Source organism: Setaria viridis, chromosome 6 (genome assembly GCF_005286985.2).
Source record: "Setaria viridis chromosome 6, Setaria_viridis_v4.0, whole genome shotgun sequence".
Taxonomy (NCBI): Eukaryota; Viridiplantae; Streptophyta; class Magnoliopsida; order Poales; family Poaceae; genus Setaria; species Setaria viridis.
Window position 1 is genome coordinate 30,308,505 of NC_048268.2, and position 19,342 is coordinate 30,327,846.

At 44.4% G+C, this 19,342-nt stretch overlaps 3 protein-coding genes across 5 annotated transcripts; 1 reads left to right on the top strand and 2 right to left on the bottom strand.

Moving 5' to 3' along the window:
- Positions 1 to 856: 856 nt before the first annotated feature.
- LOC117859734 (F-box/FBD/LRR-repeat protein At1g13570) lies at positions 857 to 6,257 on the bottom strand. Of its 3 annotated transcripts, XM_034742918.2 has the most exons (4): positions 5,452 to 5,640; positions 5,210 to 5,332; positions 1,473 to 1,625; positions 857 to 1,383 (listed from the first exon to the last, which is right to left on the bottom strand). In XM_034742918.2, exons 1-4 carry the CDS (start codon positions 5,500 to 5,502, stop codon positions 1,090 to 1,092), a joined length of 621 nt encoding a protein of 206 aa, XP_034598809.1. In that variant the 5' UTR covers positions 5,503 to 5,640; the 3' UTR covers positions 857 to 1,089. The 3 variants fall into 3 exon arrangements, 2 of the variants coding, with proteins under 2 accessions (XP_034598809.1, XP_072150711.1); XR_004641283.2 differs by lacking the exons at positions 857 to 1,383; positions 1,473 to 1,625 and adding exons at positions 4,893 to 4,923; positions 6,130 to 6,256 and having other exon boundaries at positions 5,210 to 6,037; XM_072294610.1 differs by lacking the exons at positions 857 to 1,383; positions 1,473 to 1,625 and adding an exon at positions 6,130 to 6,257 and having other exon boundaries at positions 5,289 to 5,332; positions 5,452 to 6,037.
- Positions 6,258 to 8,190: 1,933 nt separating this feature from the next.
- On the top strand, positions 8,191 to 13,813 carry LOC117862226 (protein Brevis radix-like 1). Its single transcript, XM_034745759.2, has 6 exons — positions 8,191 to 8,535; positions 8,933 to 9,348; positions 12,311 to 12,446; positions 12,548 to 12,984; positions 13,392 to 13,480; positions 13,556 to 13,813. Exons 1-5 carry the CDS (start codon positions 8,368 to 8,370, stop codon positions 13,468 to 13,470), a joined length of 1,236 nt encoding a protein of 411 aa, XP_034601650.1. The 5' UTR covers positions 8,191 to 8,367; the 3' UTR covers positions 13,471 to 13,480; positions 13,556 to 13,813.
- A 1,149-nt stretch (positions 13,814 to 14,962) lies between these two features.
- Positions 14,963 to 16,265, bottom strand: LOC117862227 (uncharacterized). Its single transcript, XM_034745760.2, has one exon. It carries the CDS (start codon positions 16,109 to 16,111, stop codon positions 15,182 to 15,184), a length of 930 nt encoding a protein of 309 aa, XP_034601651.1. The 5' UTR covers positions 16,112 to 16,265; the 3' UTR covers positions 14,963 to 15,181.
- Between the last annotated feature and the right edge of the window lie 3,077 nt (positions 16,266 to 19,342).

A 19,342-nucleotide genomic window follows, 5' to 3' on the forward strand; every position in this document is an offset into this window, starting at 1 on the left:
CACGACCAGCGGCGAGAGCGGATGCGCACTTTCGATTTCTCCGAGAGCGAGCGCACGCAGCGGCTCTCTCTCTCTCTGGTTGGCCTAGGAAGCCCATCAAGAAACATGGCCCAAGCTCTCCACGTTCGGCCCATTCTTCAAGGAGATGGCCCATCTGAATAAAGGGAGTCTTGCACGACGGACGCAGGAGTTCAAAAAGTAATTCAAAAGATGGGCAAATTTATAAAGCACACTAGATTCTGGAGTTCAGTTGTGCTGTAGCTCTAGCTGCCATCGCTTCCTCCTTGACAATGCAAATTATAAAGTTAGCTCCATTGTTCTTTATCGAGAGCCAAAAATAAAAATAAAAAACAGGTGCATGTTACTCTCCCGATTCACAAAACAGAAAGCCATGCAAGATTATGGTATGTCACATCCAAAATCTAACATCAGAATGTTCGAATTTGTAACGATACTCGTATCTTTCTGCAATCTAGCATAGCAGTTCAACAATTTGCATTAGTATAGAGCATTTTCACTGCCTACATTCCACAAAATAGTGCACCACAAATAGGAGCTAATGAATAGGCCCGCGATTCCGTAGAAAGACATCACGACCCCCTTGGAGAAAAAAGAATTTGTTGAGATGGAAGTACGGATATCATATTTTTACCAAGATAACTGGAAGCCCCAACCACTAAGAATCCTAATGAACCTAGAAAAAGAATATAGGCCCAGAAAAAATTACCTCTTTTTGGAGAACCTTTTAGAAGTTCTATCCATATGTGTTCTGATCGCCAATTCATATTAGATATACTAAATCCAGTAGCGGTCAATTGAAATTGAGAGAATAAGCTAAATGATTGACTTTACTTTTTTTTAATTCTGAAATAACCTTCAGTAGCTAGTACTCCTGTGAAATAATTGGTTAGATACATTGACTTTCTATTCAAAAAGAATTCGTGGATCCACTTAAAAAAATCTCGCGATACTCGGCTACGCAAATTGTAAAGATACCCTAAACATTCTGCAATCTTGCAGATAATGCAAAAAAAAAAAAGGTACTCCGTCCATTTTTAAATACACGACGTTCAGGGAGTAGTTTGCCATCTATATGCGACTGGCGAAGAGCTTTGCTTGTGGAGACGCTTTTCTATACTTTATTATCTCCTCAAGTAACTCTTCTTTGGACTTTGGACAATAGTCATCAACTGGAATAACATGAAGTTCCTGTAGTCGTGGTGCTTTGGATAGCACGAACTCAATGAAATGCATCGTCTCATTTGGCTTGCATGCAACCCGATCCATAGTTACATTTTTAAGATTGCCAAACGAACCTCCAATCCACTGCGCATTGAGAAGGTCCACAACCACTTCAACATCCTGAGTTTTGCCCCACATGATCTGCCAAAAAGAATGAAAGTTGGGAATAAGTTAAGCTTAACTACATACACAAGAAAAAACGAAAATGTTTTAACAACATCCAATATTACCTTAAAGTACAAGTTTTCAAGATACGGAGCATTTTTTAGTAAGCATAGTGTAAATAAGATGGTAGGTAATGCGCAGAAGTCCGTGTGCAGTGTCAACTTTTTTAGGTTCTCAAAGGAATATGACAGTCCCTCCAGAGTATTGAACCTCCTCAACTGCAGTATAAACAAGATATTAGACTATCTTATTAGTTTCTGTACCACATATAGAAGTATAAAATTATGCATCACACACCACGCAACATCTAAATGGTATCCGTTGCTCTTTCCTTAGACTATACTTTCTTAACAGTGAAACTGCACCAAAGGTGCTTTCTACATGTTCAGTTGTTTGACTTAGGTCCTAAATGCAAGTTGGATATCAAGAATTTTTATGAGCCCCAGAGTAGCTTAGCATTTGAAGATGATTGCAGAGATAATATAAGCACAACGGCTATAGTTTTTCTGCAAATATTGGATAATTGCAGAAATAATATAAGCACCACAGCTAGTTTTTCTGCAAATATTAGATCATTGCAGAGATAATATAAGTACTACAGCTATATTTTTTCTGCCAATATTGGATAAGTAGAGGGAAAAATTGTAAGACATACACCACCAGTCCACCACCATGAAAAACATCAGGTATTTTCACTTTGTTGATGTGGTTTACACTGTTTCAAAAATCGGACGACTAGCCTTCCAGGCGCTGGCTGCTACGTGTGACCCGCCCACCTAGTGCCTAATTGTGGCCTAGGTGCTGCATAGCCTGCCTAATTAGGTGCTAATCGCAACCCTTTTCCTTCCAAGAAGCTAATGATGCCTAGCGCTTTAGGAAAACACTGGTGACTTCAACTAATTCCTCTATAAATCATACAAAAGATTTTTATTATGAACAAAAAAAATATAGGATAACCATTGGATGAGAATTTGGTTGGTCCAAAAACAAAGCGAATAGCAGTTTTTTTTTTTGGGGGGGGGGGGGCATTCATTCATGATGTAATGTGCAACAGGGCCAAAACTCTATACAAGCATTTCAGAAAAGGAATCTAACATAAGAATCGCATGGGTGAACTACACATGAATATATGAGTGAACCACAACATATATCCTGGTATCACTAGGGGATATTGGATGGAGATCTGTAGTCAAACAGCCCAAATCATTAGAGTTGTACCACAGAATAACTACTCCCTCCGTTCCAAATTATAGGTCGTTTTGACTTTTCTAGATGCATAGATATTATTATGCATCTAGACATAGGGTATATCTAAGTGCATAACAAAGTTTATGAATCTAATAAAGTCAAAACAACCTATAATTTGGAACGGAGGGAGTACGTTGCAAATAGAACCTACCGGCATCCCAAGGCAGAGGTCTTTCACTCAGGCTAACCTTGTGAGTACCTTCACGAAATCATGGTTGTCAGGGTAATTACTGGATATGATCTCCACTTCCTCAATAGATGGAATCTCATCCGGAGATTGGGTGCTTGAATAACCCAGTGGTCCTCTGTAAACCACAGCCCAACCAGGCGCAGCACCTCAAGCAAGGGCGACGCGGAAATCAACGCCTCCAATCCCGTCATCCCATTATCCGGAAATCTAACATGCTGTAAGCATAATGTGGTCAGCTTCGGGAACCCAGCGAATCCCAATGGGGCGGCAGGGATCTCACAGCCACCACTTAGGTGGAGGCTGGTGAGCTCGCGGCAGGAGAAGATGGCGTCGTCCAGGAGGCCGTCCCAATCGCAACGCCTATCACGGTTACGGCTGAAGTGGAGCTTGAGGATCTGAACTCCCTTGCGGGCGAGGAGGGAGACCCAGTCGCCGACCCTCCTGAAGGAACCTTGGCGCAGGAAGAAGTCAAAGCTGTGGACGGGGAGGGAGTAGCGCGCGAGGACGGCGTCGACTGCGGCGGGGTCCGTGCGGCAGGGCCACTCGAGAGCGAGGCCGGGGGCGGACTCCCAGAGGCGGCTCCAGGCGCGGGAGACAGCGGAGGTGCGGACGGCGTCGAGGAGCGGGAGGAGCGAAACGATCTACTCGAGGATCTCCGGCGGGAGGGAGTCGACGGACGCCGATGGCGACGGAGGCCGCGACTTGCGGCGAGGCGGCGAGGCCTCCACTATGCCCTTCGGGAGTTCGGGGTTCGATCGGGAAAAACTACCTCGGTCGGTGGCGGCCTGGCGGGTGGGTGATTTCTCTGATTTGATCGCCAGAGAAGGCGATGAGGCGGGCTCACAGCGTGCGGGGAGCCCATTGTACGACGTGCCTATTCAGAAACCCAATAGGAAATATGGGCTTAGCCTATTCAGAAGTTTGCATCAGCCCAATAACGGCGCTAGGACAAACTCCTCATTCGGCCGTGCTCCCTCTTCTAGTCTTCTTTTCTTCTTTTTAGATCGGATCGTACTCCTTTTTCAAGGAGATTGAAAGCAAAGAGAGAAAAACTCCTACCCAACGCCAAGCTAAGGGTAAATAAATGTAGAGGTAGCCTTGAGATCATTTGTTTATCATAACTTTATGTTCGGCATTCTTACCGTCCTCTGAATTACTCCAGTAACTGTTGTCGTGTTTGCCGTGTCTCACTTTGGCAGGAGACGGTAGGATTACGAAGCAATGGACCAACAAAGCTTTCGAGTATCCGATATACTTTTATGGCAGATAGCAAATGTGAACTCATGGCGAGATAACCTGCTCATCCTTCGAGCCATAATTTTCAAAAGCGGAAACAGTCAATCACTCCAGATGTTAGCTAAACTAGGTACCAAGAAGGGTAATCTGTAGTTGCCTAGTTACTTCTACTTCCTCCTTACGAGAACCAGCTGCATGTTACCGCTCTGTTACCCGATTCAAACAACACTTACTCAAATCCCTAACTTTACATTAGTCAGGGCGTTTCGATTTGTTAAGGTACTCTAGTCATCCTGCAACAGGAGGCAGTTTGCAAGCTACATGCGACTGACGAAGAGATTCACTTGTGGCGAAGCTTTTTTGTACCTTGTTATCTCCTCAAGTAATCAAAGTGGTGTCACTAAAAATTTTCATAGGTAGCATGAAGCATGCCACATTATTATTCATGTCAATTATTGCCTGACAGATCCGAGTGGAACTGATATGAAACTTTGGGGGCCTTGGAAAGTAACATTGATGCATTTTAAAATAAGCATCTGAAGATGATTGCAGAGATAATACAAGCAGTACTTCAATTTGATAAGCAGAGAAAATTATAAGGTGAGTGCCACTATCAAGGAATAAACATCAAGTATTTCAATTCTCTACTGATGTGGCTTGTGTTGTTTTAAAAATCATTTGCCTTGCCCACCAGGCACTGACTGCTAGGTGCGACCCTCCACCGCCTAATTGTCACCTTGGTTGCAGCATAGCCCACCTAGTTAGGTGCTAATTGCCACCATATACCTTCATCATTCCGAACGCCTAGTGATTTTTCAAAAACTGGTGACTTGAAGTATTTCCTGGATGAATCATACATTCATACAGAACATTTGATTCTGAACGGACATACAGGATAACCATTGGATGCTAAATTGTATACTCCAACACAAGGTGGATAAACAAACTTTTCTTTTATGTATCACCTGGGCAACCTACTAGACCTACATGAGGATTGTCAAAAATACAACATCCTGGTACCAGTATGGGATATTGGATGGAGATCAGTACTCAAACAAGCCATAGAGCTAGAGTATGTATCACGAATAGAAATGTTAAATCAGGTGTTGCGTATAGAAATCTACTTACCTGTATCTCAAGGTTAAGTTTCCTCACTCGGGCCAACCCAGTGAGTAGCTTCACAAAATCACGGCCATCAGTGTCGTCATATGTTGTGATCACCACTTCCTCAATAGATGGAAGATCTTCAATCTGCCAATTTTAGTCACCATAATCTGAATAAATACTCAGGTTTCAGAGTTTGGGCGCCTTAATGTGGGTTCTTCAAGCCCATTGTTGTCTGGAAACCATAGGTCATCAGGCAACAGCACCTCAAGCATCGGCGACTCAGCAATCAACGCCTCCAAAACCCTCACCCCCATTACCCTGGAATCCAACTTCCCGTAAGCATAACCTGGTCAGCTTCGGGAACCCGGCTAATCCCGATGGGGCGGCCAGGATCTTACAGCCACCACTTAAGTCAAGGCTGGTGAGCTCGCGGCAGGAGAAGATGGAAGCGTCCATGTAGTGGGCGGAGGGGGAAAAACTATCATAGCTGAAGTGGAGCTTGAGGATCTGGACTCCCTTATCGGCGAGGTGGGGGACCCAGTCGTCGGCGCGCCAGAACGACCCTTGGTGTAGGTCGAACTCGAAGCTGCGGACGGGGCCGGAGTAGCGCGGGAGGACGCCGTCGACCACGGCGGCGTCCGTGCCGGGACGCCACTCGAGAGCGAGGCCGGGAGCAGATTCCCAGAGACGGCGCCAGGCGCGGGAGACCGCGGAGGTGCGGACGGCGTCGCGGAGCGGGAGGGAGGAGAGGACCTGCTCGAGAATCTCCGGCGGGAGGGAGGCCACGGCCTCTGGCGGCGGTGGAGGCCGTGACTTGCGGCGAGGCGACGAGGCCTCCATTTTCCCCCCCTTCAGAGTACGAACAGAAAAACCTTGAGATCTAGAAATCTACGCCGAGCTCACCGGTGTAGGCTCGAGAATAAGAGAGGGCACGAAGATACCTCGGTGGGAATTTGGGTGTCGCCGGAGTTGCGGACGAGGGGGACCGAACGCCGCCGGACGCCGGCTGCGAGCTCGCGACCGCCGACGGGGTTCGCACTTCGAGCAGTGTGTGTGGTTTACTCTTTTGTCGATTGATGAGGAAGCCCATCAGAAAGGTGGGCTTGTCCTACTTTCGGCCCATTTGATTAAGAAGATCGAAGGAAACCAGACTGAAAGATTCTTGGCCCACGTGTCCTTAAATTCAACCCATCTTGGGCTCTTGGCAATAAAAGGCCTGCATAGTAGTGTTTTCTGGATGGGTATTAGTGTAGAAGTACAAATTTCTTCATAAAAATACCCAACACAAAACTATACAAAATCTTTACTTTCTATAAGCTAAAAATACAATGCTCGATATTAATTCCTTACAATAGAAATAGATAGAAATAGTAAATTTTGAATTGAGAATGCACATCCAAGTCTCGCGTACCCTTCTTCGTCGGAGATCACTTCACCATTCGAAGAAAAACTAACAAATCACAATCACCGTATTCAGGCCAACCATAGAAAAAGGAGAGTCAACTTCCAGAAAAAGAAAAAGAAGGATAGAAGATGAACATCCAAGTGGCTTGATGTATAACACAATGCGGAGAAAGAGAAACATGTATCCTGAAAATCTTTTGATTGGATAGGCCTCCTCCTCGACAGTCGGCACCAGGACCAGGATCCCCAAATTATTACAGTAACCCCTTTCAAAAGAAAAGGAAATGCGACGTCTCATGCCGAGCGTGATCAGAAGCTCATAATCATAACCCTCTACTGCGTATCGGAAGGTCTCTCCATGACGCTCCATTTCGACTTCAGATGAAAAAATGTACATGCAAAATTTTAAGGACGCAAAGCCCCAATCCATATACATTGAATCCCAATGGGATCGGAGGCGACGCCTCTCTTGTTTCTTCTCCGCACGGGTCTCGACGCCTTTAAACAAGGGCGACGTACACGCGGCAAGACAGGCTCGTCCGTGCAAGTGGCGCCTGCATCCAGGGAATCGCTCGCGCAATCCGCAGCAAGCCAGCAATCTTGTCGGCTGCTTGTGATCAATTCAAGGCTAAAGGCCAGCCCTGGAGTGAGCTTTACTGGTTTTCTTCTCCAAGTCTTTCGTTCTCAGGTTCTGAGCCATTAGGTTGCGCGTCCGATGATCTCGCGTGCTGCACCAGGCTCTCTAGTTTCGAATGTAATTTGCGTTGGGTCTTCTCGGCCCGGCATACTTTAGGGTAGCTCCCGTGTATGGAGAAATCTAACCGTGTACCAAGAGAAGTGAACAAAACATGGTGACTGTTGACGTTTAAATGTTAATCTCGAGAATTTACTAGCTCAGTCTTTCGAAGGTGCTTAAAAAGATAAGATTGCGTGCGTATATTCATAGGGACGAGTATCCATACTTGTACGTGAGCGTCTGCGTTTGTATTGTTTGATTCAACAAAAAAGAAAAAAATTGACCTTAAGGTATGAGTCAAACTTAAATGTTCAAAAAACTCTTCAAAAAACTTGGCAAATATGGCTTGCCACATCTAAGGCTTTGCGGAACTCTTGCGTCCTCTATTGTAAACATTTCTACCAAGTCATGTCTAATCATGGCACGTGACGTTTTTTAAGTGTGGCATACGAATTATTACTTGCACATTAACCATTGTTTATCGACTGAGCCAAACCAAACGCATCCTAGCTGCATTGTTCTTTGCATCTCGAGATTTAAACTATAGCCTAGCCATCCTTGCCTCATGCCAAACATGGCAAAGGTGGCCACGGACGAAGCAGATGAGCTCAATGTCGTTAAGCAGTTTGGGCCGGACATTGTGCCCAGACTCAGAGAACCAGATGCACAGTATAAAAATTTGCAAAAAAAAAAGTTTGCCGCTAACGTGTCCACCGTCCATTTTGGAAATATAATTTGACGCGATGCGGTTTTTTTTTGAAATAAAGGACGCGATGCGGTTCAATTTTAAAAACTGAACCAGCAAAACCACTTCAGTGGCGGCGCAACGCAACTGAACCCAGGGGTAAAGGTGGACTAAAATAACCCCACACGGCGACTCCCATAACGCCGAATCCCAATCCGCCATTAACGCCCTCCGCCCGGGAGCTCGAGTCTTATCGCGGGAGCACGCGCGAGTTCCCCGTTCTGTTATAAACCCGCCGCTCTCCGCCTCCCGTCCTCTCCCTTCCCTCCCACCTCATCGCGGGATCCGAGGGCGATGCTCACGTGCATCGCGTGCTCCAAGCAGCTCCCCGGCGGCGCGGCGCCGCTGCGCGAGCCGCCGGAGGACGACGACGAAGAAGAAGGCGACGCCTTCGCCGGGGGCCCGGGTGAATCGGCGGCGACGCCCAGCGGGAGGCACGCCATCAAGTCGCTCACCGCCCAGGTGAGTTGTGTGCGAAGCATTCCCCCCTGTGCTTGGGTTGGGTTAAGAGTTCTTGAAATGGCCCCCCTTGGGTGGTGAAAATCGAAATCCGGGGGGTTGTTCTTGGTGCCTTTATGATTCCTCGATCACTAAACAGACCAGGGTTGTTGTTGGTTGAGATTGAGTGGTAAAATTTGCTTCTTTTCTGCTTATCTGATCAAATGTACCTTCCTTTGGCCTGGGAGAAGCCGAAACTGGTGCGAATTTGGCACGCTCTGGGGTTTTGAGGTCGTGGGATGCCTCGATTTCTCCGAAATCTCGATGCTTTTTCAAATTGTTGGTACAAAGTTCGCCTTGATGATGCGAAATGTGAGAAGGGCAATACGATTGATGGGAGATTTCTCTTGGGTTTAATCAGATCAAGGACATGGCTTTGAAGGCGTCGGGCGCGTACCGGCACTGCAAGCCGTGCGCCGGCTCGTCCCCGGCGGCGGCGTCGCGGCGGCACAACCCGTACGGCGCGCACGGGGACTCCGAGGTGGCCTCCGCGTCCGACCGCTTCCACTACGCGTACCGGCGCGCCGGCAGCTCGGCGGCATCGACGCCGAGGCTGCGAAGCGGAGGCGCGATGTCCAGCGGTGACTTCACGCCATCGGTCAGCGCGCGCACCGACTTCCTGGCTGGGGATGAGGGGGAGGATGGAGACGAGACGGCGGCGGGCGGCAACGAGGACGACGAGTCGAAGGAGTGGGTCGCCCAGGTGGAGCCCGGGGTGCTCATCACCTTCCTCTCTCTGCCGCAGGGCGGCAACGATCTGAAGCGCATCCGATTCAGGTGAGGTCCTGCACTCATCTGTGCCATGGTTTGCTTCATGGTAGAACCACCCTGTTGCTTATCACAACAAATAACATCATTCAGATTCCTTTTGAGTTATTATGGTTCATATTTTTATTTTAATTCCTTCGATATCGGGCTTCTGATTGTCGGGAGGATTTCAGATCTTTATGCACGTTACTTTGTTTATTTAAGGAAATTGTACAATTTATTTGGTTCATTTCCTTTGTTGCTACATTTTTTTTTGGTTGAACTCTAGGAGTATTTCATAAGAAAGTTTCCCTGCAGCCTGTGGGGAATAGAGGAAGCTAAGTGATTAAGAAACTTACCATTCTAAAATAAGCTGTAGCGGGTAAGCCCAGGAAAATATAAACTTTGATCTCTTTAGAGAAATTCAGGGTTCCAAAAAACTTTTGATTGAGCTATGGTACAAGCTTTTTGGGTGAATAAGACAAATATGGCTTTATTTTACCCTTTTTTCATTGTTCTTTTGTTCTTTTTCGCCTTTGCTTTCATCAGAAGTCTGGAATTTGAAAAAAAAGGATTGTCCGCTAAGGACAGAATGGAGGAGAAAGGGATAAAAGCATATCTATCTTGAAGAGTTGAATGGAAACTCTGGTTATGACTTTGCCTAACAATGCTTAGAAGATAGATCACTTTGGGTACTCATACGATTACATGAATTAGAATTAGAAGGAATTTTTTGAGAAGTGCACAATAGATTTCTAAATTTGGGGGAACCGTGTGAGAATCTCAACACCTGCAACTTCTGTGCATGAGCTGCAGGCCTTCTGCAATTCCAAGAGATCTCTCGCCAGATATATGTTATTTATGTGCATTTTTTATTTAACAGAAAAGTATCTGTACTCGGTTCTCCCACCAAGAAAAGAAATATTAAGATGTTCAGCTATCGGTTTAGCATTTAATCAACAGTTCCAAGTGCATTTGTACAATATGGCTTGAACAAATGGGATGAAAGCACAAGAAAAGTTGTTATGGATCTCTTATCTCTCAAAAGTATCATGTGTTGATTTCCAACAAAATTTCTGTTCTTGAAATAGTACACTGTGCCGTTTGAACTGCATTGGGCTACGGGCATGATTCCTAAAAAGAGCATCTAGTCAATCACTCACATGCTGCCACAGGACATCTGGATCTATCTGCCTGCATGCCATAATATATTTATGCTTGTAACTATTGATCAGAGGAGTATGTAAACGTCACTTACCTTTAAAGCCCTACTAGATAGAATAGCTCTGAAGCCAACCTCACACATTACTGCTTTTCTGAATCCATGTGATACATTACAGTAGTTGCATTGCCTTCTTTCTTCCTGCTCTAGGATGGGGATTTTAGGTTAAGATAGGAGAGGACCACCATTGCAGCGTGTCTTCTGCATCAAGTAATCTTAATGGAACAAAATTAAAGGACAAAAAAATGCAAGTGGTTGTGTTCTTTCATTGTCCTTTCATGATAAAGAAAGGGTAGCCTTGCTTTTGTATCTCATTATTCTAATTGGGTCCCTCCACCCCCTGCTTATGCGGGGAGTCAGCCAACCTGGCTCATTGGATTGGTTGCACTTCTTCTGCTATTTTATTTGACGTAGTACTGCCTTTCTATTTAGATCTTATAAATGACTCTTAGAAACTTGATATACACACTATCAAGGGAAAAAATGGTTGTGAGATTTATTACGAATTTACGGAAATGATCAAGTAATGTCGTTTTCATTAACCAGGATTAGAGTTTATTTCGGTATTGAAAATGTTATGAAAGGAGTTCCTCATGGCATGCTTCTTTGATTGCCTGCCACCAGTAATGGGATGATGTCATGGGCAATCGGCTGAGCCTTACTTCTAAGCGAGATATCTAATCTTATCTCTAAGCCTAACCCTAATGGATCTGGCCTACTATACTGCCTATCTGACCTACAAGGCCCACCTGACTGCCCATGTCAGATGATGGTGTAAAGAAGTGATTGCTATTTTGCTGGGACTGGGAGAGGGCAAACTGAATTTTTAATGTCTTTAGGGTGCACTTGTAGCTTATTTTCAAGGTTCTAAATCTAGGCAAGAAGGCGTCTTTTAATATTTGACTCTGGCTGCTGGGGTTGCATCAATCTTTGATTGCTTTTGATGTATTTAAATGCACTAAAATGATTAAATTTACTTCATGAGCTTATGCATCTGTTTCTGAGTGTAGCACTGTTGCTTAGATTTTTGAACTGTCAATTGTGAGGCCTACGCTTTATACTGCTAGCAACGTACAGATGATGGATTTCTTGGGCAGCACTAGCAGGTGACTGTTACCTGTGGTGGCCATTTAAAACACCTCATTTTAATCAATCACGCGCTTTATTCTCACTTCCACAACTATGCCCACATCAATTTTCAAAGCCCCACTATCACGAGGTTTACTGAGCGTTGCTGATTTGTTTGTACACAGGATATTTTCAGGAACAATGATCATCTCTTGTCACAAAGTGTCAATTAGTTCAGCAGAACTCATGTACCAAAATGTCATTGATAGTTTCCATACCTGCAGAAGTTCTAATTCATAGGCAAAATTAAATGTTCATAATTTCTAGCACAAGTCTCATGTGATTATCTATGAGCTGGTTAATTAAGTATTTTCATAGTTTATATAATTTGTAGGAATGGGTGGGTATATGAGCATGCCAGCAGCCAGCGTAAAAAAAAATATGTTGCTGAACTAAAGAGAAATTGCATAGCATAAATTTAATGGTGTTAGAACAAGATAAGAAAAGACGGGCAAGTCTGTGTTCTGTTTGGTCCAGTATGGTCCTTCCTCTTCTTTATTTAGAATTGTAGTTTACCATGCTTGCAGCTTGCTCCTTGTTTCTGATGACAACTCTAAGTGTTTTCTGTATAGTAATTTATGTGATAATATCAACTTACCAGTGTCCGTTGTGCTCCTTCGTGCATGATCTAATGCATAAAAGCCGTGAAATGTTCACCAAATGGCGAGCACAAAGATGGTGGACTGAAAATTACGAGAAAGTCATGGAGCTTTACAATGTTCAGAAGTTTAACAGTCAAGCTGCTCCTCTGCCTAGCACTCCGATGTCTGACAATGAGGTAACACATCCTTCGAATCACGTTTCAAGATGTTTCGACTTTATGCAGCATGTATTCTTATCTTATCTGCCTGCTGGTGTCATGGCTTGCACTTCATGCAGAGCTCCAAAGAGGATAACCCAGCTACAGCTCCACATAACAAGGGGCACCTGCCACATACTTTGCACAGACCACTAAAGGGCACTGGAGCAAAAGGATATTCATCTTCAGATTCTCTTGAGCACAAAACCAATCATCTTGGCAACGGTTACCGCCATGACCGCTATCTTGGACAGCAGTGCTACGATTCAGTTGGACTAGCATCAACACCTAAGTTGTCAAGCATTAGTGGAGCAAAGACAGAAACTTCATCTGTAGATGCATCAGTGAGGACAAGCTCATCTCCTGAAGAGGTGGATCGATCAGATGAACTTTCAGCCTCTGTTAGCAACGGAAGTGACGAAGAGAGGGAATGGGTAGAAGAGGATGAGCCTGGTGTGTACATTACTATTCGGGCTTTGCCTGGTGGCATCAGGGAACTCCGGCGCGTCCGATTCAGGTTTGCTGTGTTCTACCTATTATCGTGGTCTTTGGGCAGGATTATCTTAGTGGTTTGTGAATAGGATCGTTTTTCTCCGTGCAATTGCTATGTGGTCATTGAGGGCGTGGACATTGAAAAGACATCAATACTCAATTAGTGAACTAAAATTGGTACCGATGATACTTTAGTATAAGTGAGATTTCAGTATGCCTTATTTATCAGGTTCCATCGGACAAGCTTTCATCTTATCAAGAATAAAATAGTAACAACATATCACAACAAAATATTTATACTTACATGCCAATGTACAGTGTTGTCCTTTTTACAGAAAATAGGCAAGAGTAAGAAAATGGTAGTCGATTGTAAATCAAGACCTCTGCAGTGTTGTTGGAAAACTTACTCATTTATGTCCATTCTTTGTGCAGCCGGGAGAGATTCAGTGAGATGCATGCCAGGTTATGGTGGGAAGAGAACAGGGCGAGAATACATGACCAGTATCTTTGAGAGAAGAAATGTCAGTAACATTTACCAATTGCTACTTCCTCATCTTGCAAGTAATTTCCGTAGGACACTAACATCGTGTCATCAGGTTTGCTACTTGCTTGGGCAACCATGACCCCGTGAGTAGGGACTGTTTGGATGTGTGGCAGTGAGCTTTGAGGCTTGCCTTTTCTCGTTATCTTACCATTTGCCCTGCTTCTGTGATACATGTTTTCATTTTGCTGCATTATTGCAAGTCTGGTTAGGCGGTATGTGTGAAAAAAATTCAAGAGTTTTAACCTTTTTTGTCAGCCATAAGTTGCTGTTTTGGAGAGCAAAAGGTGTTCATATCATTAGTGACGTTTCAGATTCTCCCCTTTCTTTTTTAAGGAAAAAAGATTCATTTTTTGCATGTTTTAGTGTCTGTCTGTCTTACAGTTGAAGGTGCATTGGTGCAAGAGCCAAAGTGTACCATATTCTAAGCTCTGCATACTTTGCTTTGTTCTGATGAATCATGAGCTGTCATGATGTTAAACTGATGGAATATGTGTAAGTTAGATGTCAAAATGCTAGTCTCAGTCACAATCAAAGTTATTTGTGATTATCCACATGTAAAGTCATTTTCACGTGTCAAGAAAAGAAGCTTTAAGCATATCCATATCAGGGTGAGCAGCAACTATAATAATTGAGAAGATATAAACATTCTCTGGTATTTCAGTTATCAAATGCAATTACGGCGAGCACATTAAAAACAGAAAGGATGGATTTAAAAAAACCAGTAAAGAGTAAATACATTTTTTTTCAAAAGGAAGTATCTACAAATTTCGAAACTAGAAAGCAAAACTTGAAGCCAATTGTTTTCAATTTGTGTGCTACCTGCCTACCTTGCTTCTCCTAACCTTTTCACGGGCGGCTGCTATAACAGAATTGGAAAGACCGATGAACCCAGAAAGGCAGAAACCATTGTGCCCGTCCCAATCAGGCGCTGTAGGAGAATCTCTTTGGGCAGATTTAATCATAATCTAGAACAGATACCTCATCTCTGTCATTGTTTCATGCGCCATGAGAACAACAATTCTGACTGAATGTTTGTCATTTACTGTTCCCAGGCATGACGTGAACAAAGTTATGGTATTCTTACCGTCCTTTCGGTTCAGGAAAGTAGTAATTCAGAATTCAGAAACCAGAGGCCATATGTAAAAGAGTTGCAATGTTGCATTGCCAAAGTTCAACATGACCTGATATCACTGAAACAATACTAAGTAGCCTGTTGAAACAGCATTAGGGATTGGGATTACGGTTTGTTTTTTTTCCCTTCCATCAGCAAAATTACCAAATTCGCATTTTTTTTTTATGAACAGCTCTATCTTTGAACCGAAATGTCCAAAACCACCGGATTTTTGAACCCTGAACAGGATCGCAAATGGGAGAGAGCCAGAGAGGAATTCAGAATTCTAGTCAACAAATTAGCAACTAAATAATGCAATAACATAGCAATGGTGACCACTCCTTTTTCTTTAAGTACAAACTCTCCAATCACAACATGTTAATCCGGCCTGATCAAACATGTATACAACCATAAGTCCATAACCAATCAGAAGTACCAACAAAATCAGTTACCACAAGTACGAACTATACCCTAGTCAAAGCGGCGATTCACCTCTAGGTATTTGCAAACTCACAAAGCTACATTTTACACGAACGTCCCCACGCTGGAAATCCATTTTCTCCTAGCCTACGGCCGTGATATCTCCATTGGCCTTGATTCACAGAACACGCTCCCGGAGCCGCCTTTCGCCGCCTCCACGTCGTCGTTGTCGTCGTCGTCACCATGGCCATTTTCCTTGACCAACGGCACGTACTCCGGCTCCTCCTTGTAGAGGCTGCACATCCGAAGGTAGAGCACGACCACGAGTACTACGGTGGCGGACAGGTACCAGCTGAACTGCAGGTTGACGAGCGCCTTGGCGCGTGCCAGCGCGCCGCCCTCCTCGCGGCACCGCGCGACGTCGTGCCCGTCCTCGTGGTTCAGGAAGCACCCTCTCGGCAGGAGCGCCGGCGTCCACAGCGCGACGCCCATGGCCACGAACCAGACGCCCTGGAGCACCAGGCTCGCCGACCGCACGAGGCTCACCGCGAGGCTCCGTGGCGCGGCGACGCCGAGCGCCGTCGCGGCCAGCGTGACGGCGGCGACGCCCTGCAAGAGCAGGTGGTAATGGCCCTCCACGCCCGCATGGTCCGCCGAGTGGAGGTGGAACAGCGTCAGCTCCTGCGCGAACGCCGCGGCGGCGGCGAGCTGGGACACCGCGTCCCGGCACGGCGCGCCGGCGCGGTCGAGGAGGATGGCGGCCGCGGCGTACACGAGCAGCGCGAGCGAGATGGACGCGTGCTCGAAGTTGTGGAGGTGGTCGGAGGGCACCGTGCCGTCGCGGTCGAACGGGTGGTGCCTCGCCGGGCCGACGACGAGCTCCATGAGGATGGACGCGGCGGCGCCAGCGGCGACGAGGATGAGCTCCAGGTGCCGCGCGCCGCGCACGGGGAACCAAACGGGCGCGACGTAGGATCCGGGGCGCAGCAGGAAGAGCCTGATGTGGTTGTAGAGATGCCACAGGCCGACGACGAGGAAGCCCACGCCCGGCGCGACGTGGCCGACGAGCGTGCCCATGGCGCGACGTACGGCGTTGAGCTGGGTCTCGTGTTCGGGTGTAGGAGACGAAGGCGCCAAGTGACGGTGAGAGTGTGGGCTTTGTGTCTGAGGTTTCCGGGGTTTTAAGGCTCTGTTTGGATACAAACTCCTCAGTATACTAAAGTTTAGGACCCTCAAATTGCTAGTCCTAAAGTTTAGTACATGGCTGTTTGGATGGACTAATCTTTAGGAACTTAGAAGGAAATTGTCATTTTTACCCCTTAATTACTCATCTAAACTACCCCTGCACTGTTCACGTCATTAATGCATGCGAGGGCAATAGGGTAAAGGGGGACTTGAGGACCACTTTTAGGAGAAATAGGATCCATTAGGACCCCTTGGCCCTCCTAATGAAAATGACCCTCCTAAAGTTTAGGAGTGCACTTTTAGGACTCATGTTTGGATGCACAAGTCCTAAAAGTATCCTAAAAGTGGACTCCTAATCTTATCCAAATAGGCCCTAAGATGGTTCGACGGCTTGGAAGGGTTTACAAGTTTCTTCCGGTCAAATTGACTTGTTTGTATTTAGTGGTATTGTATTAAGTGTCTCAAATTGTTTTAGGATGGAGGGAGTAGAATTTTCGCAGTTTAAGTGTTAGAATAGCTAGTTATACTTGGAGTTAAGCATATTTGTCTTGAGAAATCTATTATCTTAATATAATAGTATTAAAAGAAGCCACCATGTTCGCTGAGAGGGTCTAGAAATTAAAGAGAAATTAAAGAGAGCTTGCTGATATTCAAGTTTACGAGGAATGTAGTATTTTAATAAAAATTTATGGGACCTGCCTAAGAAACATATCAGTTCACATAGAAACTATGCGAAATTCGCATATTCCAAAATGTCGGAAAATCTTACCACAAATTTGTGTGGGCCACCATAAAAGTTAAAAGCCACTATCTTCGCTCCCAAGGTCCAAAATTACCATCTGATTCAAGAAGTATGCTACCGTCATGGGGGTCATGGACTCATGGTAAGAGCGGAAGTGTGTAGCTCATGTAGCTCTTGCCGACTCATGCCTGTTTCGTGACATGCTTTGATGTGCCAAATATCTTTTATCTTAGGATATGTAGGATATGAAGCACCCTTGATAGGTAAGATAATTTCAGTTTGCATAAAGCATGCTGAACTTTTATTTCTTGAAAGTAGAGCTTGTTGACAATTCTAGAGATTTTTCTCTCGAGATGGTTTATTACTACTTATACTAAACTTGCTTCTCTTTATTTATCGTTCTTTCTATCTTGTACAAATAAGCAATATAGGAGCCCAATTAGGATACGTAAAAGCATTTTACACAAAGTGAAGATATTCTTATACTTAAGAACAAAGTGCACAAGCAAAGGCTAGAAATAGAGGGAAGCAACTCCTCTGCAGTAATGCATAGTGCAATTGGATCACTGACACATGGGTCCTTGCGAATCTATCAGTGACCCAAAGCTGCAACTCACAACTGTAGAGGAGCCCTGTCCAAATTAAGTGAGGCAGGGCTCTAGCTCTAGCAAAAACATTCTTATACTTCTAATCATATGTAGAAGATAGAAATTTGGGAGGATTTTCTCCAGCTCTAGCTCTATTTTCTCCACGTACAATAGTAAAACAACTCCCTTGAGCCATTTCTAAAATGAACAAGAAAATGGTGAAGCTAGAAAAATTAGCTTCACTACTTATCAAAATGCATTTCTAGAATGGAGGAGCTAAAGCCCCCTTAGATGGGGCCTAAAAAGTAATTTCAAACTAGAAAGTGATAAGAATCACTCCACTTATTAGAAAGGACAATAGTAATAGCATATGATGATTAGGGCCATGGCAACGATAGCTTGGCAGTGCAGCCATGTCGTAGCCATGACATGATCCCAACCCGATCACCAGATCAAGTATCACCCTACATAGCTTATAATGTCCCAATAATTGAGGCATATCAACAGCGATGATAAAGAAATGTCAGGAGGATGATGCCTTGCTATGTACCATTCAATTTAGAGGATGGCTGAGAGCTGAAAATTTTAAAGAAAAGAATGAATGCAGAGTCATAGCAGAGTGGTGATCTAGAATAAAATAACTTGAAAATATATATTTGGCATGTGCATGTAGTGTTCAACGAGAGGGAAGGACAAACATAATCAACTATGTGTCTTTGATGATCGCAGTGCAACAGACAATACTTTTTTTTACCAAAGTCGGTAGGGGAAGCCCCAAGCCCCCAACCTATTTTTTATATATTTTTTTATTCCAAACCCATTTAATTCGCTCCCACGAGGAGTCAATTCCAGGTCTAATGGATGCTACTTAGGTGGTCTAACCACTAGGTTAGAGGTCCTTTCACAGCGCAGGCAATGCTCCTTGTGTGTGTGAGAGAGAGAGAGAGAGGGAGGGAGAAGGAGAGGGGGAGAGATGGAGAGAGGGGGGGGAAGGGATGGAGAGAGGGGGAGAGGGAGAGGGAGAGAGGCGTTGCTAGCTACAACAACAAGTTTATTGACTCGAGCATAGGGTTCATGCATAGAAAAAGGTGCAACAACCATAAGTCAATATGTGATCATGCATATATGGGGTCATGGCAACTGGTGCTTGGACAACAAAGAAAAAAAGGAGTTTAGATATGATAAGAATTAATGAGGAAATATTCCCAACTTATTAGTATTTGGATTCAAACTAAAAAATTAAACTCTAACTATTAATTTTGTTAGTATATATTGAACCATTAAACTAGGTATACTTCGCCAATCAAGAATCTAAAAAAATATTCTTAATAAAAATGTATAAACCTTGACTAAACATAGCCATTTGCATCCATTTATTTTGAAACAAAACATCACAATATTAGTATAAAAAAGCTAGCTACCCGCGCTATTTGCGCAGACCACCTTACTAGTTAATTAATGACTTGAAATAAAACTTGCTAATGTTAAGTCACAAGAAGTAGCTCTTAGAATAATCCCATATTGCTTATAGACCGCAAGTTACATGGTCAAATTATTAAATCATTTGAAACTTTTTACTAAAGACATTTTGCTGGATCAACACCTAATTGTATGGCACATCTCTATCTCCAAGCGAATCAAATGGTTTGAAAATTGATTCAGATTTACAAAAGTTCAAGGCGACTTAGAAATGACAAGTGTAGGGATTTTTCTTTATCGTGTTGGTCCGTGTTACGATCCAGTTTTTTACGACACAGTTATTTTATTTCAACCTAATAATTAAGGATGTAGATG

Excerpts from the sequence above, each read along its gene's own strand:
- LOC117862226 (XM_034745759.2), top strand. The coding sequence starts at position 8,368 with ATGCTCACGTGCATCGCGTGCTCCAAGCAGCTCCCCGGCGGCGCGGCG. Across the intron at positions 8,536-8,932 it reads TCAAGTCGCTCACCGCCCAG|ATCAAGGACATGGCTTTGAA; the intron begins GTGAGTTGTGTG and ends GGGTTTAATCAG. Across the intron at positions 12,447-12,547 it reads CTCCGATGTCTGACAATGAG|AGCTCCAAAGAGGATAACCC; the intron begins GTAACACATCCT and ends CACTTCATGCAG.
- LOC117859734 (XM_034742918.2), bottom strand. The coding sequence starts at position 5,502 with ATGGGGGTGAGGGTTTTGGAGGCGTTGATTGCTGAGTCGCCGATGCTT. Across the intron at positions 5,333-5,451 it reads CTGAGTCGCCGATGCTTGAG|ATTGAAGATCTTCCATCTAT; the intron begins GTGCTGTTGCCT and ends TAAAATTGGCAG. Across the intron at positions 1,384-1,472 it reads TTGAAAACTTGTACTTTAAG|ATCATGTGGGGCAAAACTCA; the intron begins GTAATATTGGAT and ends TCTTTTTGGCAG.
- LOC117862227 (XM_034745760.2), bottom strand. The coding sequence starts at position 16,111 with ATGGGCACGCTCGTCGGCCACGTCGCGCCGGGCGTGGGCTTCCTCGTC.